The 25576-nt window shown below is 44.4% G+C and overlaps 1 protein-coding gene across 2 annotated transcripts in view; it reads left to right on the top strand.

Moving 5' to 3' along the window:
• The first annotated feature begins 11041 nt into the window (after positions 1-11041).
• Positions 11042-25576, top strand: part of PID1 (phosphotyrosine interaction domain containing 1) — a 225542-nt gene continuing 211007 nt past the window's right edge. The window contains exons 1-2 of one of the 2 annotated variants that reach the window (XM_023642486.2): positions 11042-11446; positions 17588-17888. In XM_023642486.2, coding sequence (XP_023498254.2) covers positions 11057-11446; positions 17588-17773 — 576 coding nt within the window. In that variant the 5' untranslated portion in view covers positions 11042-11056 and the 3' untranslated portion in view covers positions 17774-17888. Of the gene's footprint in view, positions 11447-17587; positions 17889-25576 lie in introns of those variants that run through there. The other variant, XM_001494428.7, reaches the window with a different exon arrangement.

Genomic DNA, 25576 nt, shown 5'->3' with positions numbered 1-25576 from the left:
TAAAGTGGGGCCCACAAGAATACCTACCTCATAGGGTTCTTGTGAGGTTTCCAGGAGGTGGTGGCTCCAAGGTGCACAGCAGAGCGGCTGGCAGTAAGAACGGGTCACTAGAAAGTAGCTATTGTTACTACAATTCTAGCATAGTTAGAATCACACTATTACAATTTTTTGGCATTGGTAGGGATGTTAGATGTATAGTAAACATTCTGATTCAAATATTCTATCCATTATGCACATAAACTCTTATTTGCGCTGGGCATTCAGATCTTTTACAGTTAAATATTTAATTACTAAATAGGTTCAGAGTTCTGAGTCGTCCTAACATACTCTGATTTTGGGCTCAGAAAGGAAAGTTACTGTTCTTAGAGATCATTCACCGTATGAGAGGAAGGGTTGAAGGATATTGGGTATCAATGAGGGTCAAGCGTGATAAGATGCTTTGGGAGATACTGCAGACTAACCGGAAATGGAGTCACTAATGAAAATTATTCAGTGGAATTCCACTGTCGTGGGATCGTGCGTTTGGAATTACCCAGTTCTGGGGAAAGTTGTTGGAACTGGTTACTACCATCACTGGCAGCGTAGCACCATGTTCTCAGCAACCAACAGGATGAGGGTCATAAGGATGAGGTTTCCTGTTTTAATATCTCATCTCCCTTGTAACAACATATTAGAATATAAAATAACTTCTAATCCCACTCCTCTTGCCCTTGCCACCCTGTCCCACCCTGACCCACCATATTTGGTGTTGGGGATCCCCAAAGGGCAAATCACACAGCTATTCCTGGTCTAAAAGTAGATTTGAATGATGGTGGAAAAATCTGAAACAGGCACAGGTCTTAAAGAATTCCATTAGTGTTATTGATGTACCACTTTATACCCTTTTCATTGGGTCATTAGCCAGAGAAGAAGACAATAAAATTTTAAAGCTGGAACAAAGCTCAGAGGTAAACTAACCCAAATCATTTACTTTACAGATGAGAGAAATGAGACCAGGAGAGGGGAAGTGACTTTCCCAAAGTCACACTGTGGCAGGGCTGGGGTTAGTACCCAGTCCTGGGCTCTACACACATTGGTGTCTTAATGGATGTTTGAAGACCTGGAAAGCTTTCCTACATTTCATGATGACATCACAGTATTCTGATTATCGAAGGAGCAAGAGATGTTTATGAAATTTATAAGTTCACTTGAAATATATCATCGGAAAAAAATCAGGGGCTCTTTTGTTACACACTCTTGCCATTATTCATGTGCCTCTAGGGAGAAGAATCTTAAAATTGTGGAATGATGAATATCAGCCCTGAAGCTTGATACAGAGACTAAAACTGTAGAAACATTGCTGCTATATCCCTTAATTCAACACAGTGTTCTAAAACCTGATTTTTAGCTGCATTGAAAAATTAGATAGCAGAGAAGGGAGGACGAAAAATTTGACTCACTGTGGGTAGCCCGAGAGAGGCAAGAATGATTGTCTGTTGATGGTAATAACCTCAAAGGGAACAGGAATGGTGTTCTCAACGTTTATGCATTGCCAGTGGAAGAGAATGAGATCTTAAATTAAAATATTCAGAACTATAAAAATTATGGAATGTTGTGTTTATTTTCATTGATTTGTGTTTATTTACAGATGGAATGGGAATATTTTTATGGTTTTAGTCTCTGGCGGGTTTTTGGAGTCCTAATTGAACCCAGGTCTGTCTGACTTTGGCGCCTGAGTTCTTACCTACCAGAGAAAGTTGAGAAAATTACAGAACGTGTGAAAGACAAACTTAAAAATCTTTTCTAGAGCCATCATCTAGGGATAGCTTTTATCAAAATTTGGTAGATTTCCTTCTTTTGTTATTTTTTCCTTTCCTTAAAATTTTTTTTTTTTTTTTGGCTATCTCTGCCTCTATCTCTATCCCCATCCTTATCTCTATTCCTATGTAATGTTTGAAAACTGCAGACAGGAATGAAGCTGGGTGATGAAGATAGGTGGTCTGTGTGTGTGAGTGTGTGTGTGTGTGTGTGTGTGTGTTGTGGGGGGATGGTAGGAAGCAGGGGACCTGGGGGATCATGCAGATCTTTGACATTCTGAATGCTTTTTTGAAAGTGGTGCCTTTCAATAGTTGTGCAAACTATGATGGAAAGATATCAGAGAACGTCTTTCATGACGCACAGTAAGAATACATTTTGCATCATGATGTGTTATGTATACACACACGGGCACGCAAGAACACACAGCCAGCCTAGGCAAATGCTTTATGAAACAATACTTACCTTTATTATGTGAGCACACTTGATATTTTCTGTTCTTCTCTTTCCTATACCATTTGTGTTTTATAATGCTGATCGTGACTCACTTATTTCACAACCTGTGAAAAATGGGTTGAAAACCCTGAGTCAGGGGAAGTGGGGACACCTGAGGGGTCAGATGGAAAGAGGGTGGTCGACGTGCATGCCTTCATTTCACGAGCGTCTGTCTGTTCCTTTTCTGAACAACAGGGGAGGGGCAAGCCCTGCCCCAAACGGACCCCCTAGCAGCCAGAACTGAGCCACATTCTTGACCTTAATGGAGATTCGATAGTAGGCTCAATTTTGTTTTTCAGCTTTTCTACATCCAGTGTGAATTTAGTTTTAGCTAGGAGAAATAAACAGAAACATTTTGGAAAAGACAGGCAGAATAATATTGGGGAAATATTATTGTATGTTAAAATTCTGGCCCTGTGTTTGTCCGTGGGTAAGGGTGTCCAGAGGTAAACTGTAATACTCAGATTGGGGCTGCAACCTCACAGCCCGAGGGCAAGGTGTATAAGCAAAGAGTGGCTGTTCCATTACCTGTGCACACTTACCCTCCAGGGCGTGCTGCTGGCGAGTATTTACACATGCATACACATAGCATAAAGGGAAACGGGCAGGGTTCAAAACTGCATATATAGTTTAATTTAGACTACAGAAATATTTATATGAATTATTTTTTTATCTGCTTAACTATTCAAATGCCTGGAAAGAAATACGCCAAAATGTTTAAAAAAATAGGTTTCTTTGCTTGACTGGATTCTTCGTGACAATATTCTGTACTTTCCAACTTTTAAACATTCCACATGTATTACTTTTCATAATCAGAAAGAAAAAAATGTTTTTTCTAATGATTTTTTTAGATGTTAGTGCTTCATTGTTCTTACGGTTTATAAGAGGAAATCCTCACAGTTAATCTTAAAAGCATCTTTTTTTTCATTTTTAATTATTTTATTGAGGTCATATTGGCTTATAACATGTACATTTCACGTGTACATTATTATATTTTGGCTTTTGTAGAGACTGAATTGTGCTCACCACCAATAGTCTAGTCTCCCTCCAACACCATACACATGTGCCCCTTTACCCCTCTTGCCTTCATCCCACCTACTTCCACTTTGGTAACCATTAATCTGTTCTCCTTATCTATGCGTTTGTTGGTGGTTGTCGTTGTTTTATCTTCCACATATGAGTGAAGTCATACGGTATTTATCTTCCTTTATCTGACTTATTTTGCTTAGCATAATACCCTCAAAGTCCATCCATGTTGCCAAAAATGGCACGATTTTGTCTTTTTAATGGCTGGGTAGTATTCCATTGTACACATACACCACATCTTTATCCATTAATCCATTGAGGGGCACTTGGGTTGTAAAAGCATCTTCTAATTTCTCTGAAAGCCTGTATTGGTAACAGGTTGCGGGGGGCAGCTACTGCCCAGCCCTCTGCATTTACAAAAACTGCCTCATTCCCTGAGGATGTTGCTTAGGTGCATCGACTGTCCCAGGGGCCCATGAATTAGCCCATGAGACAGCTGGATTTTGATGATTTCTCAGTGAGATTGGACAGCATTCTCACTATTTATCTGCTCCTCTCAGGAGTGAGCACCTACACGATTACATGACACATACTCAGGAACATTCCCAGACATGATGACCATCCCCCAAAACATCTATTAGCAGTGCTAACGCCTTGTTGCCCAGTCCCTGTACTACCTCCTTTAAAGACCTTGGAAATTAACGTATTTCACTGTAATTAAATAACTCAGATGTTTTCTGTTGTAAGAAAACACCTCACAAATGGTATAAATGTTTTCGAAAACACAAAACAAGACAAGGTTAGAAGCACATCATCATAAAATTTAAATTTCTGGAAGCTTCCAGAAATATCCTCTGTGAAATATTGATTTGGGCCCTGGGTGCTCTTTGGTGTATGGGGAGAGAAATGGGGCAGAAATAATTGCACTGTCCAGGAGAGGACGTGGCGATACCACGCCAGCAGTAATGGCTAGTGCCTGTGTAGTCTGAGCAAGAGGAATTCAATTTCACTAAATTCATATTTTTTACCCTTTTGTAACTTCAAGGTTACCTTGTATCTCAGGTCAGGTTCTCTGTGTGACTCTGAGGCATAGATTTACGTGCAGAAGGTTTACTGGGATACACAGGCATATCTGTGTTATTGATTTCTGCGTTAAATCTGTGGAGGTCAGAGAACATATTCTTATGATTTGAATTCTTCTAAAGTTACTGAGGCTTGTGTTATGGAGCAGTATATGGTCTATATGGGTGAATATTCATGTGCACTTAAAAAGAATGTGTATTTCTGCTTTTGTTGCATGCAGTATTCCATAAAAATCAATTACATTAAAATAATTACTTTGCAAAGCAAAGTTCAACACATTTGGAGCAAGGAGAGCAGCACTTCTCTTGGTTCAGGGCATCACGGAATCTGGGAATTCAAGATTTCCCGCAGCATCCATCTATGTTCCCAACCTGAGCCTCAGGGTCTCACTCCCTCCCAATCAGGGTCCTGAACTCAGCACAGCACTTTCTGGAGAGGAAAATTCAATCTTCTCTGGAGCTCCACTCCCCATATAACTCATTCCTGGGCCTGATCCTCAGCTTTCACCACTATTTAGGTGTAGGAGATGTGAGTCCCTTTCTATGCTGGCGAGGAGGCACCCTGGCTTTCACACCTTGCCATAATCACCAGCTGCATCTCTTTGTCTTTCTCCAATGCATCCACAGCACTCAGCAATAGCCATCTGACTCCATAATCCTTATAATTATTATTTCCCCTAAACCACTCTAATGCTCGAGACACTGCTCCCATCAGCACATTCCCTTCCATTTGTATCCCATTTCAGTTCATCATCAGTGAGAGGTTTAACAATCGCCCTGCTACAGCGTTCCAGAGATCAGCAGGACTCTATCTACTGCCATCCAGTGGGTGGTCTGGCTCCCAAATCCCCACTTTAGAGTCTGTAAGCAAGTGAGGGAAACAGGTTTGGACAAGAAGAGGAGTCGAACGGTGAGGCAGCTACAACCAAGGCCTTGGCTGATCCAGCTGGAAGCCCTAGAGCTGGGGTGGCCTTCTGTGATTGTCCCCCATTGTGGCCTTGAACCCACATTGACCAGTCATTGGAATCGGGCTGCCCTCAGGGAGGGAACACAACCTTGGGCAAGTCAGCTCCCTTTGAATGAGGACAATTCCAAGAGAGCGACTCAGCTGTGGGCCACTGGCTCACACACCCAACATCGGCCCAACATCGGCCAATACTTTGGGCTACTGAGCCAATGAGCACAGTGATCCTGAAGGGAGCAAGTGGATGGCACATTAGAACATCCACAACTCCACTACTAACAAAGAATTCCTGAGTGTTGTCTACACTTGAGAGAGGTCATTGATACTTTCCTGCTCCTTGTCTCTGCCACTTACAATATTACCAGTAAAAATGGAGCACAGATTATCTAGCCACAGTTTCTGCAGTTCTTTACCTGCAACTCTGGGTAGAGTTTGTTAAAGATGAAGATTTAGTTTCTCCGTACCTCCCTCCCAGTTCTCCATCTGTAAGGCCACCGACTTCATCTATGCCACTCCCTTATGATTTTATTGGAATAGTCTTGGAAATCTCTACAGGAAGGGCTACCTGTCCAACAGAGCAGGCTTTGCATGGCAGAATTGTACCTGGAGGCTTTGAGTTAAACAAAGGCCAATGCAGATCAGGAAGCATCTTTCTTATCCTGGATGTTCTTTTCTAGATAGCCTAATTTCTACAAGTTATGTTAGACACACTTCCTATAGGCTTTAGGATAAGTAATTCTTGGCTTTGATCACGGAAGTGGGAAGAAAGAGGGGAAAAAAATAGAAGCAAAGAAAGATTGGTTTCGTGTGAAATCAGCTCAGATGGAGAAGCGATGAGGTGGGAGGACGGCATAAGGTGTGGCTTCCCACGAGTCCCCATGAGAATGTATTCAGGATCCTATTGCTAATGAGTTAGTCAGGACTGTGGCAGAGGGCAAGAAGGACCGTGAAAAACCAGGCTGCAAAGAACAAGAATAGTACAGAGTTGCTAGAAAAAATTCTGCCTTGATCATTATACAGCTGGAGCACAGCCCACTTCCCATCTTCCTTTCAGAAGGACTTACTAGAAAGTTTAGTAGGCATGACTTGGCAGCATGGCCCACACCATCTGAGAGTAGGATAGAGGTGTGCAGGGGGGAATTGGTAAGGTAAGAGTAAACCAAAAAAGGAAATAAGTCTCTGTGTTAGACTCAGGCTTCACTTTAGTGTCAACTCATAAATTGGTTGTTAGGGAAAAGTGAGAAGGATGTGAGGTTTAGTGGGAAAGACTAACACTTAGTGAAGTTTTCTGTATCAGTTATTTACTAGTGCCCAACAAGCCACCCCAAAACTTAGGGCTTAAAAAGCAACCATATTATTTGCTCATGATTTTGTGGACCAGCAATTTGCGTTGGTCTCAGCCAAGTGGTTCTTCTGCTGGCCTCACCTGGGTCCCCCACATGGCTCCTGTCCTTGATTGATGTGACTGGGCTCGGTGTTCTAAAATGAACTCACTCACATGCTAACTGTCCACTGGGCTCCCTCTACCTGGTTCTCATCTCAAGGAGGCTAGTCTGGGCTGCTTCTTGCCATGATCTCAGGTTCCAAGAGAGTGACCGAAGAAGCTGCAAGGTCTTTTCTGGTCCAAGATCGGAAGTGCCACCATGTCACATCTGTTACATTGTATTGATCAAAGCAAGACACACGTCTAGCACACATTCAAAGGGTGCAGATGGGAGAAACAGGCAAGCCACAGTGTGAAGGGCATGACTTCCGGGGGAAGGCCATGTTTGTGGCTATCTTTGAAAGTAATCTACCACATTTCTAATGCTGGTGAGGGCATGAGGAAGTCTTGAATAGGAGAATGACAATACGTATCCTGGATGTTAACCAGTCCTGCACCATTCGCTTTTAACCAAGTTTGCAAAGACAAACTGTGATTCCCTTTTAAGGGAAAAAAAGGGGTTATCTTAACACCCCAATACGCACCCATCACTAGGAGTCGCTCCACCACCATAGGGAGGTTTCAATGGTTTAGTGAATTGTCAGACTTTTCTATATTGCTCATCTACAACTGTTTTGGAGATTTTGAAATAGCATTAATGATACCATAAGAAGGACTTTCCAATGCTTGCTCTGCTAAATATACAACTATAATAAATTTTGCTGGCCCATTTGATTAAATTAGGAATGTAAATGAGCTTGAAATGGTTTATCACTTTCGTTTGAGAAACTAAATCAAATGATTTAAATCCACAAATATTCCAAATGGAAATGACTTTACAACAGGAAACATGGGCCACGTTGTCAGAATTTGATTATCCCAACATCAAAAAGGGGAGAGACAAATAACAAGATAAAAATTATTGTTTTCTGTATGCCTACTATTGTGCCAGGCACGTTGCACACGTGCACTCATTTTTGGTTCCCAATAATCCTAAGTATTAAGTACTATTATCACTGTTTTATAGATGAAAAATTTGCGGTTCAGCAACGCAAATAACTTGCCAAAAGTCGTCACCTAGATAGTCCGAAGGCTAGGCTTCAATCTCAGTCTCCCCTTTGTCCCAGCTCCTTTCTAGTATTTATTGAGATTGATCCAGATTTTATACATATATTAAAACAATGCACATTTTAGTCTACTTTCAAAAATCCATAATTATATCATAGTCATATTTTTCAGCTATAACACAGCTTCATAATTATCCTCTTTAATGGCTGCATAATATTTTAATATTTAATGTCATGCTGGACCATAATTTAACTCACCATTCTCCTGATGTGAACATCTAGCTTGCTTACATTGGGCCTCAGAATCATGAACTAGATAAAATATGGCTTACAAACATTTTTAGGGATGGTTATAATTTTTTTTCTGGACAAAACATTATGTTTATAACCCATGTGGGCCTTGCCAATCTTTTTTTTTTTGGTCATTTTCCCTGAAATGTTATTTGTTAATAAGATTAGACCTTCTTAGATAGTTACAAGGGATTAAGTACATGAAATTAGGCACCTACTTATGTCCTAATGCTTCTGCTCATTGCACCAGAATGCTTCCTGCTTGTTTCAGAAACGGTCCCTTGCTCAGATCAAAGCTGTTTACATTGTAAAGCAGTATTTTTAGACCCACCAGGGGGGTGAAGTTGCAACGTCCCAGAACAGAACTGGGAGAGATTAGAGTGCACGACCCAGCTCCAGCCAGTAGATGTCTCTATTTCATTCACCCTCTATTGCAGTTTCCTCCTGAATGGGAAGGCTTGGGAGCAAAATTGACCGTGAGAGGTTGTCCCATCCCTTTTGTCACCTTCCAGCAGCCTCCACGTCCGTGCCTCCCCCCCCACCCCAATACTTTCCTGATTCATGGCATAAAGGTAATTGAAACAGGAGTGTCATCTGAGTTTAAACACATTCTCTACTTCACCAAATCTGTTTGCAAAGTGAGACTGGTAACTGAAAGCAATCTCCACAGAGCCGAAGCTTTTCTCTTTAAATAGCATCATACTCTGAACTAAAAGCTGCATTACTGAGTCATAACAATTAATTACACTCAGAGGTGAGAAGACAGGATTTAACGCTCTAATGTGATTTGAATTTAGGCCGTTATCGCATCCCGCTGCTATTTAAAACAAAAATCGTTTTTCCACGGAAGCATCTGCAGCTAAGGATGGTTTCAAAGCTTAAGTCTGAAGATGTCCTGGCAACTGAATATTCCTGTTTTAGCTTGCTGAGAGGTTTAATATGCACATTTGGGTTTTCTAGATTTTTGTAAGGAAGTGCATCTCTTTCTGCTTTGGGATTTGATAAAAGGGGTCTAGGAGTCCGGGAAGCTCTGTTATTTTCATCAGAAAATTTCCAGGTGTGGGAAGTGTGCAGGATGAGTTAGTGGAAAAGTAAAAATATCATCTCAAAACAGAGACCGTAGGAGCAAGCATCTGAGACATATTTCCAAGGAAGGCTGACACACCAACACCTCATCAGAAAGGATTGATTGATAGGGCCAGAACAAGTGGCTGGGCCTGGGAAGAAGCCGAAAAAGTACGTCCTTGTGGTTTTCAGGCAGGAGCCAGAGGGTCCTGTGATCATCTTGAGAAACAGAGACCAGCCCCTCAGAAGTATCTCTGTGGCTTTGCATCCAGGATCTCAGGCCTGCCTGGGCTGGTGGCACCAACCAACGGCGTGGTCTGGAAGGAGCCACCTGGAGCCCAGGAAAAGAGCATTATGGTGGCCGGAGCCATGGACCTGAATCGCCACTGTGTGACTCTCCTCTGGGTAACTCTGTGAATCTTGGACTCCCTAAGCCTTGAGAGATACGGGTTTCTGTCCCTTGGAGAGTTGCTGGAAGGTTCTGGTGGGCTGAGGGCTGGATTCTGGAGCACTCTGATATCTAGAAATTATGCTATATGCAGGATAATGGACAGACCCTTCTGGACATGGGTGTTTATTTTGACAGTGCACGTGGCTCAGGACCCAGACTTTGCACACGTCCCACTGTGGCTTGTCCTCAGGACCCTCCCCTGCTGCCCCAATGCTCCCTGGACCCCGCCTCTCAGGCCCCCATGCACTCTGTGCTCTCATTCCCCCCTCTCTTTTCGTTCTGTCCCTTAGCATTTCCCACCTGTTCGCCTCCATACTCTTCATCAGCCCTCCAGACGCAGCTTAACATCCCCATCCTGCCACTCCCCCTGCCCCCAACCCCAGATGGTTGCCCTTTTTCCCAGGTGTCCATGGTCAGAGCAGTTAGACGGCAAGAGCTGTGGCCTCAAAGTCAGCTGAGTGTGCCCTATCTAAGCCGCTCACTGGCTCTGTCACCTGGACAGTGACGTAAACTGCGCAAGCCTCATTTATTTCGTCCATATGATGAGAATATGAATACTTATCCTGCCCAGTGGTCAAGAGGATGGGAAGAGCCAGGCCTGTTTAGGAAAGGTAGTATTTCACGGTGGCCAACACTAGCTGGTGAGCCTTCAGGCCTGGGAGCCCAGAGTGGCCCCTGGCTTATTTTTGGTTCTCAGAGCCTCCTGCAGTGCCCGACAGATCTCAGGAAGGGTGACGGATGGGGAACCTAGTGCTGTCCATCTCACTCAGGTGGAGGTGCCCCAGGCCTCTGCCCCACAAGTCATCCTCACCAAGTCCATTTCTGGGTCTTATTCCAGACATTCCCCGGAACCTCCATGTAAGAAGCTCTCCTTTCCCCTTCTTGGTGCATCAGCTGTTTTATTTTTTTTCCTAGTGTTCATCACCACCTGTTCCTTCATATGTGTTATCGGTCATTGTCTCTCCCAACTAGGATGGAAGCTCAGGAGAGGAGGCACATTCCACCCTCTTCTATTCTGCACCGCTGTATCCTCAGAACCCAGCATAGAGGCTGGGGCATAATAGCTGCTCAGTTAACTGGAGTGGGAAGAATGAATGGAAGTCTGTCGCCCAGCACAGTGCCAAGCAAGTCACAGGTGCCTGCTGAACCGAAGCCTGGGACCCCCCAAGGGGGCTACGGTTTCTTTCTCTAGGAAGCCCCCGCTCTCCAGGCCCTGTCCTCCCCAGCCAGTCCGTCCCCTCTCCAGACCCCAATCCACGCGGGGCTTCCGCGGGGAGCAGGGCCGCCGGCTGCGGCCTTCCCTCTCTACCCTCGAGGGGATGTGGGGTCCGCGGTGGCTGCGCCCCCGCCCCCCGCGGCTCGGGGGTGCGGGCTCTCGGGCGGGCGGCGGCCCCGGGCATGCTCAGAGCGCGCAGGTCCGGGCGGCGGCGGCGGCGGCGGCGGGGGAGGAGGAGGGAGCGGTCGCCGCCGCCGCCGCCGCCGTGCGCTCGCGGGCCCGGGCGGAGCTGCGCAGTCCTCTGGCAGCTGCGCCAGGACAGCCGGCGCGCGGCCGTGCCCACAAGTTGCCGGCAGCAGAGCGCGGCGCCGCCTCCTCCTGCTCGCCGCCCCCTGCGCCCACCCGGTGGCCGTCGCCCGATCCAGGACGCACCTCCCGCGGACACCGACCCCAGATGTAAAGCGGGACCGCAGCCCCTCGCCCCCTGGCGCGATCGACCGAGTCTCGCCAGCGTCTGTTCTGCCAAACCCCGCGGCTGGAAGATGTGGCAGCCGGCCACAGAGCGCCTGCAGGTAAGGGACACCCGGGCGGCCGGGGGCCAGCCTGGAGGAGGAGGTGCCCGGGCCGGAGGAGCAGAGCTGGTGCCTCTGCCCACTTGCAGGGATTTGCCCAAAGCGATCGTGCAAGATGCATGGATAGGAACATGATCCTGCCGGCTTAGCCCAGCGCCCGGCACCCGCAGGGTTAGGGGGTGAGGAAATTGACGAAGGCATCGCTTCGCCGTTACAACTTTTGGCTGGGGGTGTCTATGTGGGTTTTGGTATATGTGAGGTTGGACTTTCTGAGCAGCAATTTTAGATTGCATTCCACTGACACAATTTACTGGTCTGGGGTTAGGGCTTTTGCATCCAGATTTTTTTTTGCTTTTTGTCTCCAGGAAAGACAGAACAAATGATTTGTGCGAACATCCATTTGCCAGTATAATTTGGAAATATCAAGCTTGGTTTGGCTTGGTCATGGTATGCTACTTATTTGATTTTATTTTTTCCTATTCGTTGGCGCTCTCCCTTCATCTCCCCCGAACCCAGGCTCCCCCAGATATTTGAAAATCAAAAAGTTAAGTTCAGCCAGGAATAGTTATGTCCTGCGTGTGTCACCCCATCAAAAGTTTTTCACTGCCCTGGACTGAAATGCCAAACTGCCTTTAATCTGGATTCTGAAGCTAGGGAGTTGGGAAAGGGGTCCAAGTGAGAATGAGAGGCGTTTTTGGAGAGGGGCCTCTTTCAGTGACACTTGGGACCCTGGAATCGCCCCACTGCAAGGTTTGATGACTGCCTTTTGCTTGTAAATATTCTCCAGAAGGAGGGCAGCTACTCTGCCAGATAAAATCCACGGGATGCTGCAGTTAAGCTGTTGGCAGGCTCAGAGCCACACTGCTTCGTAGTAAACTTTGAAGAAGTGTGCAAGTGGTAAAATACAGCACCGTCGGAGACGGAGTGTTTCTGTAGACAGGACAGTGGAGGCCAGGAGCCCTGGCTGACTCAGGAGGGTTCCAGGTGAAAATTGAAAGTCCCAGACTCAGACTGTCCCTCAAGGTGCTGGAAGAGGCTAGCCTTTGCCTGTGAGTTCTCATACTGAGGATTAACCTGCAGAGGGCATTGCATTTAGCCGGAACAGATGCCCCAGAGCTCTTTTCCAGGCCTTCCTGGGCCTGTGATGTGTGGGGAGCAGGTTCACATTGAAAGCCTGAGACACCAGGCCAATCCCCCAGGGACTCAAACAAGAAAAGGGACCCTTGGAGTTGGGGTGGTGGCAACCAGCCTCTAACCCCCTCCTTGTCTTATTAAGAGACTATCACCATGGGGCTCTGATTGGTTGCCAAAGGGGATGTAAATGAATTTTGGTGGTGACACCAGGGACCTGTGGTGCATTTAAGCTCCTGCTTCCGTTCAGGGCATGCATTCTGTTCTAAAGGAAGGGGTGACTGAGAGGAGGGATGGAGGGCTCCCCATCCAACAGAGGAGTGTAGCTCTTGGAAGTCCTTAGAGAGATGAGGCCAGAGTTCCTTGAGATGGCCTTTATGGCCCAGTGATCTGTGCCTCTGCAGACTCGGTGGGTTTTGTCTCTTGAAGTTATTTCTACCGGCCTGTTTCATTTAGGGACTCCTGTGCACTCCAGAGCACGTGACTCTTTGCAGGAGGGAGCTCTGGCTTGTGTTCCACACCACGATCATTTGCGAGAAATGTCCTCCTGGCTCTTCTGTGAAATGTACACATGTGCATTTGGCATGAGTCTGGTTTATTACACGTTGCATTTGCAATGCATTTGTTTCATTTTGAAGAGTCATGTTGAAAGAGCCTGGGTTTTTGGCTTTCGAAAGCTCAGGTAAACACGGCTTATCACGGACTGAGATCAAGTCACTATTGGAAGGTACTTATCAACACGGGGCTCAACTTCATGCTCCCCGAATTTAAATTAGTAAACAGGCCGGGTTCTCTTTTAAAAGCACATCTCAAGCCTTGCGATGATAAAAGTGAGCCAAATGGAGAAAAATCGTCTTCCTATTCACGGCTTCTTTCCAAATAGCAGCTCTCCTCTTTTTAAAAACACACAATTTGTATGTTTTTACTTTTTCCTTCTAGGGGAGGGAGTTGTTGAGGGTGAGATGCTGAATGAGTTGCTTGTAATAATATTTTATTTACATTCCTTGTGGTTATCTTTGTCAGAGTCTCTGTTTGCTGTCTGGGAATTTTTCTTCCCCTTTTTGCCCTCAAGGAACTACCATATAGGAACGTTGGTTTCCGATTCCTCCGTGAATGGGGTGCTTTACCATGCCCAGATTCTGTGGCCTTGGAGGTGGCGATGGAAATCGTGTTCGATGAAGAAATAAATGAGTCCCACTCTTTAAGAAGTCAGAGCCCCACCCTCCTTACACAGATCTTTTTAACCTTCTCATATAACCTCATTAATTTTTAATGCAAACATTCTAATTTCGATGAACTGGAGTGAAGAAAATGCTTCAAGGATGCGTTCCCAGAGCCTCCTAATGGAACTAAGCAGTCCATTTATTGTACAAATACCTGGAAACAAAAGAGGCGAGGGAAGAAAAGAACAACAGCTTTTCTTAATTGATTTTATTAGTTCTGATTAGCTGATGCTCATTCAAAGGGTGTGTGGCCCTGGGAGTGTGGCACAAGTTTGTTTTTGGCCAGACGGTCACCCTCTAACTGATTTGAGTCCAGCAAGCAGCTCTCTTACTGGGGAAATAGCATCTTTGATCAGATTAGATTCTCGTTATCAATACCCACTTCTTTGCCAAACAAAGTGATGCTGATATTTTCTGCTTTGAGGTTTAGTGGTTTGACCCAAATCCAGTACAGGCGAAGCGACCTGTTGCCCCGAGCGGGGCTGAGCTGGGTAATTTCTCATTCAGTCGCACAAACCCCGCAGCAAGTTCATTTGCTCCCTTGAATGTTAAAACTTCTCTTGCAGCCCACTCGAGCCCTCACTGGGAGCTTCTGCCATTAAAAATATAATAGGATCAAAAGGGATATGAAGATTTAAATTACCACCCCAACTTTTAAAAATGAATAGGTATGAATTCTTCCTTTTTCACGTTCTCTGCACAGCAGACTTTTTTCTTGGAGGGACTCGTGAGAGTTATAAATTTTTAAAGAAGCAGATTTGAAACGGGCTCTTCTCAGAATAGTAAAGGGGACTTTTTGGTAGAAAAAGGCCGAGTATTGGTTTTTTTAAAAATAGAGATGAGATTACCTCTGGCCTTGATATTTAAAATTTGCATGGGTTTCCTGATTGTCTTAATTATTGGCCTGGGCGGATCCTGTAGAAGTGACAGACTCATCCACTCAAGAGTGTGGACTTAGCCACATAGATTGGAACATAGATTTCCCCAGAGCGTATGTCTTTGGGCTACCAGGCACCTTTTTCTGGAAGCCAGGAAAGGTGGAGAACAGGAGAAACATGAATGGAAACTGAGTTTGAAACGAAGGAGGCCAACACACCCTTGTTGACGATATAGTTATTATAAGGATGGAGTGGAATGTGTTAGTAGGAATGTATGGGAAACAAATTCTACCAAATTCTAATTGTGAAATCTGTGTGCAGGCATCTTCTCGTGAGGTGTTCTGTAAAGGTCCCAATGTAATCATTCGCTTGTCTTCCCTAAGATTGAAATTTCTCTGTGGCAGGTCCCAAAAACACAGAGCTTTTGTCCATTAAGCTAGATTCGCCTCCTCAGCCTGGGCCATTTTCTGTCCTCCACCATGTTTTTTTCACTCTCATTTTGGCCAATGGCTGTCCATTAGAACTTCCAAAAGAGGGTGAAAAGAGAAAGGGCAGGGAGAAAACCACATCTGGAAGAACCTTTCTTTTGGTTTCTTGCTAAACTTTTGGCTGATAAGAAGGTTAACGTTTTTAGCTAAATAATATCTGGAGATTTCAGGAGGTAAGAGTGTTTCTTCCTCCAGGATGACCCTGCCCTTTCTCTGCCTTGTCATATCTGGTAGATTTTGCCTTGGCTTGGAGTGTGGATTGTTCTGGATTTATTTCTCTAGCATTGTGTTACTCCCACTTTTCCCCTGAGAAGTGAGACAGAAGAACCGTCTGGAACATCAGCCGGAGACCATTCGACCTGGCCCGTCAGGCAGAGAGAAATCCTTGGCAAAGATGATACATTTCCAGGCAGACCAAATCGACAAAAGGGACACAGAACAAAGTAGGGGTGGGAGGAGAGAATGACAACCACCCGCTTTTACAGAGCACGTGCTCTGTGTGTGGCACTGTGCTCAGGAGTTTTATTTGAATTATCTAGCTTGCTTACCTCCCATAACCGCTTTTATCCGCATTTTATAGCTAAAGGAGCTGAAGGCCAGAGAGTTTAAATGATTTGGCCAGGGTTAGGCAGCTAGAAAGGAAGTGACCCAGAATTTGAACTGGGTGGTTTGGCTGCAGAGCTTCTCCATAGCATGGAAGCATAAGACAAAGAGGGATGCTGTACACGTGTTGGTTGTTATTAATGAATAGAATTAGAGCAATGGTGGTCTCGTTGGCTCAGAGAGGCTGCTTTCATATTTCTTGTTGAAGGAGAGTGATTGCCTATGTTGACCAAAGGCTACCCTCATTTTTGGTGGTCCACATCTCTGGGGGAAGTAAGTTCCTGGGCCAAACTTAAGCTGGAATTCTCAAGCGCTATTTAAGAGTCTCTTCAACTGGAGCACATGGCCTTTATCCAAACTAGAGCCCTCGAAAGCTGATAATCAAGCTTGATCACGTAGGCAGTCATTCCATGCTCAGACCAAAAATGGAGGGACGAGAGGGAGGATGTTGGAGAGTTCAAGAGCAATTGTTTTGAGATAAGCAATGCTACTGTTACAGAGGCACAGGTTTCTCGCTAAACCGATTCTAGATTTTGCTGTTCTTTTCATCCCTTGTGGTTGAGTAAGTGCCAAGTATTGGGCCTTATCGTTCATAACGAAAGCTTGGAGTTTTCATTAATTTGAGGTCTAAGTCTCTCTCAGAAGTGAAATGCTATCTTATGTCATTGGGTCTTCGAGTTTGTCAGCAAAATCTCTACCAAGTGACTTGCAAAATGCTAGCCTTGGAAAAGACTCTGCCCCTTGGTTACCCATTGCCTAATGGGGCCGTTTCGTGTTGACTGTACTGGGTTACCTTGGAGTGTTGGGCAACTTTTGCCTTTGTTTGATGTTCCAGATTAACTCTCTCCCTCCCCCCCTCCCCTGGCACTGGCTCCATTCTACCATGTAAATTAGTCCTGCAAATTAGATCCTGGAAAAGTGGGCCCTGGACAGCCCCAAGGCGACTGGAGATCAGGCTCCCTTCCACAGGGCTATTTGACTCCTCAAATAGCAGCGGTTCAGGGACTTGTTAGTGGTCAGCAAATAAAACTAGTCCAGAAGCACTCAATGACGGCACTGTGCTTTGTTCAGCCCCTTGGGCACAGATCTAAATGGAAGCTTTGTATAAGCAGAGCTAGAAGAAATGGTCAAGATGTTTGTCCAAAGACCTCCTTAAAGTTTAGTGGAATTAGTTACTATCGTTTTGTGTTAACTTAAAAAAAAGAGTTTTGATCCCAATTTAGCTGCTAACCAGTGATAAAGCATCAGAGTATTTACCAGGTCCAAACCCTCAAGCTAAGCACTGGAAAAGGACACGTCAGGGAAAAGGCACAGACTTGCTTTGTGCCTTTGGCCTGTTTCAATGCTTCCAAAGTCTTAGCAAGCTCTCTCACTTAATGCTGATGCCCCTTGGGGCCCTCATCCTGCTAAGGTCTTCTTTGTCATGCCTGATGACTCCAACCTCCTCCTTCTTCCCTCATTTGTTGCACGTCAGGTCTTAGTTTGATAAAGGAGGTTCCAGTAGTGAGAAAAATACCACCTCCTTCTGTTTGTTGAAGCCTATATATTAGTTGGGTTTTCATCACTTGTGCCTTGGGCATTCCTAACTGATGTGGCTACTAAGGGACCAAGATTCAGATTCAAACCCTGCTCTCCATGTCTTACTCGTTGTTGTGGGCTGAATTGTGTCCCTCCCAAAAGATATGTTCAAGTCCCAGCCCAGGTACCTGTGAATGTAGCCTTATTTGGAGACAGAGGCTATGTAGATATAATCAAGCTAAGATGAGTTCATACCGAATTAGGATGAGCCCCAAATTCAATGACTGGTGTCCTTATCAGGAGAGATTTGAAGACACAGAGGAGACACAGGAGAGAAGCCATGTGCAGACGGAGGCAGAGAGTGGAGTTAGGCTATCACAAGCCAAGGGCTGTAAGGATTGCTGGCCACCAGCAGAAGCCAGAAGAGTCAAGGAAGGATTCTTCCCCAGAGCCTCTGCGGGGATCACGGCCCTGCCAACATCTTGATTTTGGACTTTTGGCTCCCAGAACTGTGAGAGAATTTCTCTTGTTTTAAGCTGCCCAATCTCCAGCAATTTGTTACAGCAGCCCTGGGAACCTAACATGTTAATAAAACCATGTTGCCTTTTGACTGTGTTCGGTCTCTGTGTTTCTGGAGGTCTAGGTATGCCTCACTTTCACGTCCTGGGACAACATGAATGTGTCTGGAAAGCATGCTCCTTTTGTACTGAGTGTGAATTTATTTACAGTGGATTTGGAAAAAAATGAAAACAGACGTTAGAGAACAACTAAACCATTGCTTCTTTCTCCCTCATCTGCTTCTGGCCAGCATCCTGGGAAAAGGTGCAAACACCGAGTGTAACGTGTGCTGTGTTGCTCAAGGGAGAGCCTCTGGAAAACACTGCAAATGGGCTTCAAGAGATGGTTAGCTTTGGTCGTTGAAATAATAGGCTGGGATGTGAAAGTCATTTTGACGCAGATCTCAGCGACACTTTTCCAGGCAGGCGGAGACCAAGGGAGAGGGCTGGGGTTTTGTCCTCAAGACAATCCAGGTTGTCAGAGTCTCTGCAGGGTCTCTGGGTAGCGAGCCTCCAGGACTTGCCTCTTCCCAACTAAGACAACATCTAGGTTGACATCAGAGTCATTTCACGTCGGCCTCCAGGACGGCCCCATAGTATGAATGGTTGATTATTTGTATCCGGTTGGGTATTTTGTTGTGTTTTCATTTTTCACTTGGTAACTGTATACATTATTTTAATGGAGAACCTATTCCTATTCTGGAACTCACTTTTAAGACAAAAAATAAATGTTACGAGGAGTCACAACACTTGCTTTCCTGGGCAAGCTCCTCTTTTCAATGCAGTGGCGGCAATGGAGAGACGTTTCCAGTCCGACGCGGGCCAAGGAGTCTGGATGACTACAGAGCTGCTCTTCGGGTTTGCATTTCGTGCTTTTCATTCTCTTCCTCAGTAGGGGGTGAATACCGCATGTGTGCATGGGAAGGGAGAAGAGTGGAGAGTTGCCAGGAGAAAAGAACTCCTTAATTGTCATCCTTCCTCAAGAATAAATCCATCTTAATCCTTTAATCACAAGTCCTTCCTCACAGTCTCCTTGTAATTGCGGGTCTGAGGATAAGCACACAGATTTTGTAGCCCCTTCTGCCCACCATATGCTTTGATGCCTTTACTTCAGGAACTGGCTTTCCCTCAGGTGTATGTGACATCCTGGTGTACAAGCCCCCTATATCATGGGTAGTAGAAACTGCTGTTTACTTTCTAAGTCTTCTCGTGATGTTTCCTAGGAATGGAGCTTGGGGTTGTGGGACCATGGTGCTGATGGGTGGCTCTTTGCTTTGAACTTAAATTCGTGGTAGCTTAGTGTATTCATTTCCTAAGGTTGCCATAGCGGGACCACAAGCTGGGTGGCTGAAGCAACAGAAATTTATTGTCTCATGGATCTGGAGGCTGAAAGTCTGAAATCAAGGTGTTGGCAGAGTTTGTTCCTTGTGAGGATGTGAGGGAGAATCTGTGCCAGGCCTCCCCTCCCAGCTTCTGGTGGTTTGCTGGCAATCTTTGGCATCCCTTGGCTTGTGGCAGCATCACTCCAGTGTTCCCGTGGCATTCTCCCTGTGTCCACATTTCCCCTGTTTGTAAGGACATTAGTCACATTGGATTAGGGGCCCGCCCTAAACCAGTATGATCTCATCTCAACTAATTACATCTGCAATGACCCTATTTCCAAATAAGGTCACATTTTGAGGTACTAGGGGTTAGGACCTCTACATGTGAATTTTGGGGAGACACAATGAACTCATAACTCTTAGTGTGGAATTTTCTTTTGAGTTTCCTCCATGCACTGATATATTTGTTCCTACTTGAACTAACCACACACACACACACACACACACACAAGCAATGGAAATTTTTTCCAAGTGGTGGTACAGATGTGAAATGGATGGAGTGGCCCTTCTGCTACATGTCACGGCTACTATTTTAGACTTGATTTGATTAAAAAATTAAAAATAATATCTGCTTAGGGTAACAAGGTAATAAATCAGAAAGCTTAGAAGTATATAAAGAAATTAATAATCCTGTCCCTTCCCTCATTCTCAATTCTGTCCACAAAGAAAACTCACGTGATCTGTCTGGTAGTTATTTTTCTACAACTTTCCCTAGGTTTTTGCAAACGTATACAAATATATAGACACATATTTACGTTTATTTCAGTAATATAATCATATTATATATATATGTATTAATTTTTTTTTTCACTTGACAGAATGTTTCACAGGTATCTCTTTTGGTCAGTACACATAGTTCAAATTCATTCCTTTTGGTATCTGCATAGAATTTTGTGGTTGAGTCGGACCATAATTTATTCAGTCCTTTATCAGGGAATATTAGGGTCATGTCCATATTCTTTAGTTTTTTTCCCCTGTAAATAATACTGTTATAAGAATCTGAGCATTATCCTTGTGCTTATGTATCTTTAGACAGAACTGCTAAAATTGGAGTTGCTGAATCAAAGAGTGTGCATGTCTTAAATTTTAGCAGCTGTCAATGAGGATCTTTTTTGAGAGTTCTGCTTTTTGATCAAAAGTTTATGTGGTTTTTGACAAAGGTGCCAAAAATATAGTTCCCTGGAGAAAGGATAGTCTTTTCAACAAAATGATGTGGTAGCTATTGGATATCCACAAGCAAAACAATAAACACAATAATATCAACAACAAACCCCAAAACTTCAATCCATACCTCATACATACCATGTACAGAAATTTACTCAGAATGCCTACATGTAAAACCTAAAACTGTAAATCTTCTAGACAAAACCAGCAGAAAATCTTTGTGACTTTGTATACATCTGTGTAAACATTGCTGCAATCAAGATAATGACCAGATCTGTCACACCCAAAAGTTTCTTTGAGTTGGGCAAAGATTTCTTAGAACAATAGCAAAAACACATTCAGTAAAAGAAAAACTGGATAAATTGGACTTCATCAAAATTAAGAACTTTTTAACTTAGTATCAAAATAAATTTAAAATTTTAAAGATATTTAGAAGAGAATGAAAAGACAGACTGGGAGAAAATACTTGCAAATACATGACTATATCATATATCTATATATCATATATATCATTATATCATATATCTATAGTAAAGGACTTGTATCCAGGATATATAAAGAACTTTCAAAACTCAATAATTAGGGTAGCCTGATTTAAAAAAATGAACAAAGGCGGGGGGCTGGCCCCGTGGCCGAGTGGTTAAGTTCGCGCACTCCGCTGCAGGCGGCCCAGTGTTTCATTGGTTCGAATCCTGGGCGTGGACATGGCACTGCTCATCACACCACGCTGAGGCAACGTCCCACATGCCACAACTAGAAGAACCCACAACGAAGAATATACAACTATGTACCGGGGGGCTTTGGGGAGAAAAAGGAAAAAAATAAAATCTTTAAAAAAAAAAAAAATGAACAAAGGGGGCCATCCCCGTGCTTGAGTGGTTAAGTTCACATGCTCCACTTCAGTGGCCCAGGGTTTTGCCGGTTCTAATCCTGGGCACGGACATGGCACCACTCATCAGGCCATGCTGAGGCGGCATCCCACATAGTACAACCAGAAAGACCTCCAACTAGAATATATAACTATGTACTGGGGGGGGCGGGTTTGGGGAGAAGAAGAAGAAGAAGTAAAAAAAGATTGGCAACACTTGTTAGCTCAGGTGCCAATCTCAAAAAAAGAAAATGAACAAATGATTTGAACAAGGAAGTTATATGGATGGGAAATAAACACATGGAAAGATGCTCCACGTCATTAGGGAAATGCAAATTAAAACCATACTGTGATACCGCTACACAACAGTAGAATAGCTAAAATTGAAAAGGCTTTGATCATACCAAGCGTTGGTGAGGATGTGGAGGAACTGGAACTCTCACACCTGCTGGTGGGGATGTAAAATGATTGAAAGCAGATGAGTAGTTGCCCGAGGCTGGGATGGGAGGAAGGGATTAGAAAGGACTTGAGGAAATTTTGAGGGTGATGGATATGTTCAACATCTGTATTATGGTGATGGTTTTATGGGCTTATACATATGCCAAAATTTAACAAATTGTGCAGTTTATTATATGTCAACTGTACTCTATAAATCTGTGAAAGTGTTTGTGAACTATTCATTGTGTGTCAGACACAGTGCTAGGTGTTGGGAGGACTAAACATAGGTAGTTTCTGCCCTCATTTCTGCGAATTCTCTGGAGGTTTCATTTTCTTTTAACTGGAAATTAAAATTCTAACCCAGAATGTAAATAATGAACTTTGTATTTTTCTTAGAGTTCCATTCTCACCTTCTCAGACATTTCCCCATTTAGTTCTTGAAATGACATTTTCCATCAATCTGTTTGCCTAAGGATCTTAGTGAAATGAGTAGTTGAGCAAGAGAAGAAATCCAGACTACAGGGTGGAAAGTTCAAGCTGATGCCTTCTTGGTCCTTCCTTGTTCACGATGGCCCCATCCCCTCAACAGGATTGGATACTGTGCCACATGATCTCCTTATATATTTATTGAACAAAGTCTTATAGTCCTTTCCCTTTATTTTAAAAGAGATTGAGTCAAATGCCTCAAATTTTCATTCTTGAGGGGAAAAACATTTTAAAACTATATTATTTTTGTGAATGTGTCTCCATAGCTTTTCACTAAGGTTCAGTGGCCATTGGTAAAGCTGTTGCAGCTGATCTAAATTTTGTAGTTGCCATATTCCTGAGAAAAAGAATTGTTTTAGAAGAAATCCTATATCTGCTAGGCAGACGACATCCACAAACTAGAATCAAGACCCACTAATGGTTTCGCATGATGGATTCTCCATGTTTTCTTTTTTCTTCTCTCTTTTCACTGAAACAGCAGGCAGAAACCAAGAGTCACCTGGGAAATGAGGATGTGTGGTCATCCCTAAGTATGGCACGAAAAGTGCTAGACTTCTGTTCCTAACTATATTCACTTTGGGGGTGAAGGAAAGAAATGCAATAGGTTGAGGTGAGAGACAGCAGATGGGTAAGAAAGCCAGGAAAAGGGGAAAGTGGGGAGACGAGGGGGTGAAGGATGTGCAGATATTAAAAGAGGAAGAAATGGAAGGGTGGAGGAAGTCACCCAGGCACCCAGCACTGTCCCTGGCACGCATGCGTGCTCCACAAGTTAGCTGTCACGTGTTCAGTGCAGCTGTTGGCTGTTGATAAGTTATTCCTTTGAGCAAAGGCTCCCACCTGCTCAGTGGCGCTGAGTCCTTTGGTGGATTATCTGGCTCTCGGAAAAACAGTGTTTTTCAGATGAAAAGCCTGGAAGCTTTGAGGGGAAACATAAAGCAGATCCAAAGCCATGGGGTGGGCAGTTTGGGGAAAATGGGAAGTGATGAGAGAATATTTCTTTAGGCTCCAAGTCAGACTACCTGTGGCCGATCCAGGCTGTTGAATCGTGGAAAGACCATGGGGTTTTTAATCGGGCACCCGTGGATACAAATCTTGGCTGCTTCACTTATTGGAGGTTACCTCAGGGGCTCTGATTTATATTTTCTCAACTTTAAAATGGGGATAATAAAGGCCTGCCAGGTGGTGTAGTGGTTAAATTCATGCATTCCACTTTGGTGGCCTACGGTTCACCGGTTTGAATCCTGGGTGTGGACTTATGCACTGCTCATCAAGCCATGTTGTGGCAGCATCCCACATATAAAAAAACAGAGGAAGATGGGCACAGATGTTAGCTCAGGGCTAATCTTCCTCAGAAAAAAAAAATGGGGATAATAATTTAGTTCCTGACTATTAATTGCAATATGGAATACAAAACGTTTAGCATGGTATCTGGCACGTTATTGGGAGTCAGTAAATATTAATTTCTGCTCCTGCTTCAGATCCAAGGGTTAACTAGGAAGAACAGCATAGAATTTTAGTGCCATGTGGATAATAGAGGTTTGGTGTTTCCCAAAGTGGGCAAGCTGCTCATTTGAGTCTTTAAATAGGTTTGAGGAGCACTAGGGAAAGAAAGTGAGTCTGGTTTTCTGCAGGACTTCTTGTAGCCCTTAAGATGCCAATGCCCCTTGAATTTCCATGCGAGGGGAGAGGATAAACCCAGCTCCTCGTGAAGAAGCATCCTACAGTCCGGGCCACTGTGGTCCAGCTCTTGCACTCCTTTAAGTTGACAAACTGTGGGCCTGAGGTTTGGCTCTGGCTTACAAAATGTTTCCTTTGGCCCCTTCGGTGTATATAAAAACTTTACAAATTAGTCTCCGGGATTGAAAAATTAGAGGAATTTATAAGGAAATCTGGACTTTCCGATTCTCTCAAAAAATGGGAGCATCAAAACCACCGTGGGCCTGGATTCTCACGGAGTGACCACTGACCAGTCGCTGTTCCATTGGGATGGACGTGGCCTCCAGTCCATCCCGGGCGTGAGAGAGCACGGCCCACTAATTCCCATAACCTGCTGAGCCCTGTGGGTCCTTGAGTCTGGGACCCCAGTGTAGTTCAGCTCCTTCATTTGGCTCATGGGAGAATCCCAAGTTCATGTTCATGCTGGAATCGGGACCAGACCAGGTCTTTGGTCTCCTGACTCTTAAGGGCCAGGGTGATAAGTGATCGTGTGCCTAAGTTTATGTGTTTAACACCATTCGTTGCTCTCCAACCTCAACTCTGGTAGCTCACCTTCAGCTACCTGGAGGCCAGTTTCTTTCCTCTCTTTTTTGGGAGCTGTGTGGTAGGGTTTGTGTGACTGGAGTGGGGGCCATGCCATCGCCCCTTCTCTCCTGGGCAGACAGACGTGCAGGAACTAGAAGGGTCATCACTCATCCACTTTCCAATCTGGAGCATCCGGGAGGGCTCCCAGGCAGAAGGGGAAAGCCTCCTCGACTTTTCACTAAATGCAGATCACTGTTTCCTACGTATCGCACGCCAGGCAGCTAAAATTTCTTATTGTTATGGTATTGGCTCATTTGGGGCATTTTTACTGCCAAACGTTGGAACAGATTGCTTCCAAGAAAGAGATAGATTTAGAGGGTGGAGAATAGTTTTTAACTTAATGGATTTCCACATTTTCCTCGCAGATGATCAGCCTGTGGATTATCAGCCATCCGTTCCAATGCTATTTCAGGAAGCCCAAACTGAAAAACATTCACAATGATGGCAACACCTTTATATCTAACAATTTCCATTTCCGCCAAAAAACCACTAGAAAGCCCTTTGCAGATCTTTTGTTTCCTGATCATCCTGGGAGCAGATTTGCTTTCTCTTGCTTATCCAGGTCTGCTATTCTACTTGACTCTGCCCGCTTCCCACAGAGTTAGGAGATTCTGATTATTTTTAGCATTAAAAGTACATGAATGGGGGGCCGGCCCGGTGGCCCAGGGTTCGAAGGTTCAGATCTCGGGTTTGGACATGGTGCTGCTTATCAAGCCATGCTGTGGCAGGCGTCCCACATATAAAGTAGAGGAAGATGGGCATGGATGTGAGCTCAGGGCCAGTCTTCCTCAGCAAAAAGAGGAGGATTGGTAGCAGATGCTAGCTCAGGGCTCATCTTCCTCAAAAAAAAGAAAAAAGTACATGGACGAACCAGAAAGTGGCTTGAGCTATAAAACACTGAGTTAGACCTTCCACCCTCAGCCGATCTGCCTGGTTCATGAAAACGCAAGTGCTGTCCTGCACTTTTCCAGCATCCCTCAGAGTCAGGCTAATTATAGGTTTGAAACAGTTGCCTATTGCTTCTCCGCTTGACCCCCGTAAAATTTTATGAACTTTATTGATAACTATTCTAAAAATTATTGCACACTATACT

The sequence above is a fragment of the Equus caballus genome, chromosome 6 (assembly GCF_041296265.1).
Source record: "Equus caballus isolate H_3958 breed thoroughbred chromosome 6, TB-T2T, whole genome shotgun sequence".
Taxonomy (NCBI): Eukaryota; Metazoa; Chordata; class Mammalia; order Perissodactyla; family Equidae; genus Equus; species Equus caballus.
The sequence above is the reverse complement of the archived record's forward strand: the minus strand, read 5'-3'. Positions and strand labels throughout refer to the sequence as shown.